Source organism: Arachis ipaensis, chromosome B01 (genome assembly GCF_000816755.2).
Source record: "Arachis ipaensis cultivar K30076 chromosome B01, Araip1.1, whole genome shotgun sequence".
NCBI classification, from domain to species: domain Eukaryota; kingdom Viridiplantae; phylum Streptophyta; class Magnoliopsida; order Fabales; family Fabaceae; genus Arachis; species Arachis ipaensis.
The window spans coordinates 117,416,874-117,421,313 of record NC_029785.2 but is presented as its reverse complement, the minus strand read 5'-3'; the positions used below and the strand labels follow the sequence as shown (position 1 = coordinate 117,421,313).

The window sequence follows — 4,440 nt, the reverse complement described above, 5'->3', positions numbered from 1 at the left end:
ACCATCATAAGATAAATATGAAAACAAGACACTTAATATAAAAAAAAAATTCGCATAGATATTTCTTTTTATAAGAAACAGAAAGTCAAACATTTCTTTTTATTATTATGTGTAATTTATAATATTTCAGTAATCACTTTATTGAGTTGTTTTCATTATCTTTAATCATAAAAATTATTATGCGATGCATGATTCTTAGAAACGACACCGTTTTGTGTGCCTTAAATTTCGGTGGCTGCTTTTGTTTGCCTTATAGTACCAATCAACTAACACACAAGAATCATAGGGTGAGCAAAGCATAGTAGTTAGCCACCTTAGCCACGTTCTTCGCATATGCTATAATGTCTTACATTACAACACAGTTTGTATAATCAATTACTCGTTCCTTAATTTGGTTCAGTTATCAATGTTTAACATTTATTTTATTTTGAATCCTCCACTTGGGTTTCTTTTAATTTAAAGGTATTGCTTTTATTTAAACCAACTTAATCTGATTTTGAAAGTTGTTTGTCTCATTGATTCTTTTGCCAATCATTATTGTTATTGTTCATTTTTCAATAGGGATGCAGTCTTCACCAGAATTTGCCAATGAATTGCTAAGAGCATTAAGAGGAGGAAAGCATTGGAAATTCAACATCACTAAAACTGATTTGTACCGTTTCTGGCTTCGGATTAAAGATGATTCTTTTGATTCAAGAATGCGAATTTTTTTTTACATGTAAAAAATTTACACTAAATTATCATACTCGCATCTTCAACTATACTAGGTGTATATTAATTAAAATTAGCTATTAAAATCAGTCACTAATATAAAATATATATTAGAATACAAAATATAAATTGAAAATAAGTTAAATAATACATATATGAATACATAATAACTGGTTTTAGTAGCTAAATTTAGTATATAAGTAGCATTTTTGCCACACCTTAACAAGTTTATTTTACTTTTGACTGTAATTTTTTCTTTTACTATAGGTGTAACAGAAACAATGATGGAAGAATTACCAAGACGGATATAAAACAGGTTAATTAATAATTAATCTTAAGATGATTGAAGAAAAATCATGTTACTATTTGTCATGTTTTTGAATGTTCATGTTAGATTTATGGCACCTAGTCCTACCGGGACAAGTGTATGATTAGTAAAATATAGTAGGTGTGTAAGAAACAGTTAATTGGTTCTAGTAAGCATGGGCATGTTCTTTGTATTTTTGACTAATAATTTTGGCGCTTGTGTAGACAATTGTATTGGCTGCATCTACAAATAAGTTATCCGTGACACAAGAAGAAGCCGAGAACTCTGCAGCTTTGATCATGGAATCACTTGACCTCCAAAACAAAGGCTACATTCAGGTACTAATTTTAATTGAATAAAAATCACATGTTTAACTCTTAAAATTTTAAAAGTTTAGTTAGTTTTGTGTCTTTTTAAGAGTTTAGTTAACATGTATTTTCAAAGTATATTTAGTAGAAGTTTTTAAGTTTTTACTAAATAAATAAATAATAAATGCAAGTTAAGTCTCAAAGTAATTTTTGAGATTGATTATATGCATAAAAATAGTTTCTAATATTTCAATTGCACTAATTACATCTTTAAGATTTCCTATGTACCATATAAGTCTCTGAACTCTTTTTAATCAAGTAACTCATCACATGGTTAAAGATTAACGTGGGGCACTTTTGACAATTTCAAAAATATAATTGATGTAATTAGAATCTCAGAAACTATTTAAATGCACATAATCAATGTCAGGGATTATTTTAGAGCTAAATTTTGTATTTTTCTTAATACAAATTTTTAATTGGTAACATTAACATGTGTCTAAGGACAAGTATTAGCTAAACTCAAGATTTAAATATTGATAATTCAAGAGACACATTATTCATTATGCATTGTTTTTTGTTTTCTAGATATCTCAAATGGAGTGTCTCTTGAAGTTAATCCAAAGTCCATCAAAGAAATCATTAGCAGCAGGAGATACAGAGAAGCAAAATAATGTGGAGAGCAACAAGAATGGGTTCCTTAAGGAGCAAGAAGCAATGTCGAGGGCGGAAGTGTTGTTCCGAACGAACTGGCGGCGCGCTTGGATGGTTCTGGTTTGGGTAATGGCTTGCATTGTGCTGTTTGGGTGGAAATTCTATCAGTACAGTCATAGATCAGGATTTCAAGTGATGGGTTATTGCCTTCCAACTGCAAAAGGTGCAGCTGAAACATTGAAACTCAACATGGCTCTCATTCTCCTCCCTGTTTGTAGAAACACAATCACTTGGCTCCGCAAGGATCCTAGGATCAACTATCTCATTCCTTTTAATGACAACATTAACTTCCACAAGGTACACCCTCGTCTAATTTTGCCTGCATTTCGGTTAATTAATTGTCCACTCTGAACAACATGGTACATTTTGTGTCTAGGCTCTATACATTAGGACTATTTTTAAAACTTATTGCAAATATTAGGCTAGTTTGTTTGTTTACTATCCCAAAATCCACATATATACACATAAATATATGCATTTTGTTTGTTATTAAGATACTAATAAGGAGACATAAATAAATTTGTCATAAAAAACAAATTTACTACTAATAAGGAGAAAATTGTTAGTAAAATATGCGTGTTATGTCTAATATCTGCATCTTAATCTTTTGACAAAATACTAAATACATGTATTTTGTGTGTTGTTGTATGTCAATATGTTCTTATTTTACTAAATAAACAGTGAATATGTATCACTGTAATTCATATCTCGGATAGATATAATTCCAGCAGACTATAGCGGCGAGATTCGGGTTCCGGCAGCCAACGTACTTGCAAATTTTGGCCACAACAGAGGTGGCAAGTGGGATAGCCATGGTGTTTCTAATGGCCATTGCATTCACACTTGCAACAAAGTGGCCGAGACGTCGCTCGCCGGCGCTGCCGGTGTCCCTAAGAAGGGTCACCGGCTACAACACATTTTGGTACTCACACCATTTGTTTGTTATTGTCTATGCATTGCTCATTGTCCACTCCATGTTCTTGTTCCTAACTAACAAATGGACCGAGAAAACGGTTAGTCTTTTCTGTCTTTCACCAAATTTTGATACAAAATTATTTTTTTCTCACTGATAATTTCTTTTGTACGTGCAGACTTGGATGTACATTGCTTTTCCAGTTTTGTTATACACTGGAGAGAGGATCTTTAGAGCTGTAAGGTCAGGATCTTATGAAGTTGATATCTTCAAGGTAGTATTTGATCAACTTTTTTAGCAATAGTAGAAACATTGAACTAATTCTCCGTTAACTTTATCATTCTTATGTAACCGTCCAAAATTTGGAAATTTCCAATTTCATTTTTGTTCTTGTAAGTATGATTAAAAATTGAGCAAACCGTCATTTTTGTTCAAAAAGATTCAATTTGGATATGGTGACCCATGAAAATAAAATGACATTATGCCTTTCAAAGATTAATTCAGTTCTAAAGTGTCTTGATTTTTTATAAGCATGTTTAGTAAAAGGCGAATACTCATATGAAGATGTTTTGATGTGAAGATAATAGTGGACAATCGTGGGATAAGTTGACATATTTGACTAAACAGTTTAATATAAGACTAACATCTTAACTAGATATCTTCGTGATTAGCTACCATAAAGTGAGTTATTTTTATCCTTTCAAATTTTGTTATTTTACGTCGAGGGAATATTTTTAACAATTTTTTCATGTTCAAATAACTTGTCAGATAAAGTTAATCTTCAAGGGATTATAATGTCATTTAGCTATGATAATTTGCATGCAGGTAAGTCTGTGTCCCGGAAAAGTTTTGTACCTGAAAATGCAAAAACCTGAAGGCTTCAAGTACCAAAGTGGCATGTATATATTCCTTCAGTGCCCACAAATTTCATCCCTTGAATGGTACTTCAATTTCTACGACATTAAACACTGCTACATTTTTAATTCAGTATTAATCCATTCCAATCTTGCAATATTTGCAGGCATCCATTTTCCTTAACTTCAGGACCACAAGATGATTACCTTAGTGTGCACATTAGAACTCTTGGAGATTGGAGCTACCAAATATACGACCTATTCCAAGAGGTACACGTATATATTGTCAAATGTGAGAGAAAACGTGTCGGTGTCAAAAAAGACGTTGTATAATAAAAGATCACACTTAGCAACATTACTTAAGAGAAAAATTAAAAAGATTTATTTTCATAAATAATTACAGCATTGAATTTCTAAAAAAGAAGGTTGTGGGATATGAATGCAGGCAGTGTTAACAAGATCAGAAGTGTGTCCAAAAGTGTACATAGATGGGCCATATGGTTCTGCTTCTCAAGATCATGTTAAGTATGACATTGTGATGCTGATTGGCCTTGGTATTGGAGCCACACCTTTCATTAGCATCCTCAAAGATGTAGCAGCTACAACACACAATGATCATGTTCATGTAGGCTT

General features: G+C 32.0%; 1 protein-coding gene across 1 annotated transcript in view; it reads left to right on the top strand.

The window, feature by feature from the left end:
• The window catches only part of LOC107634528 (respiratory burst oxidase homolog protein A-like), a 6,868-nt gene that overhangs the window by 896 nt on the left and 1,532 nt on the right, over positions 1–4,440 (top strand). The window contains exons 2-11 of the mRNA XM_021111339.1: positions 562–718; positions 979–1,027; positions 1,243–1,356; positions 1,915–2,380; positions 2,549–2,601; positions 2,769–3,053; positions 3,132–3,227; positions 3,779–3,894; positions 3,975–4,077; positions 4,253–4,432. Coding sequence (XP_020966998.1) covers positions 562–718; positions 979–1,027; positions 1,243–1,356; positions 1,915–2,380; positions 2,549–2,601; positions 2,769–3,053; positions 3,132–3,227; positions 3,779–3,894; positions 3,975–4,077; positions 4,253–4,432 — 1,619 coding nt within the window. The remainder of the gene's footprint in view (positions 1–561; positions 719–978; positions 1,028–1,242; positions 1,357–1,914; positions 2,381–2,548; positions 2,602–2,768; positions 3,054–3,131; positions 3,228–3,778; positions 3,895–3,974; positions 4,078–4,252; positions 4,433–4,440) is intronic.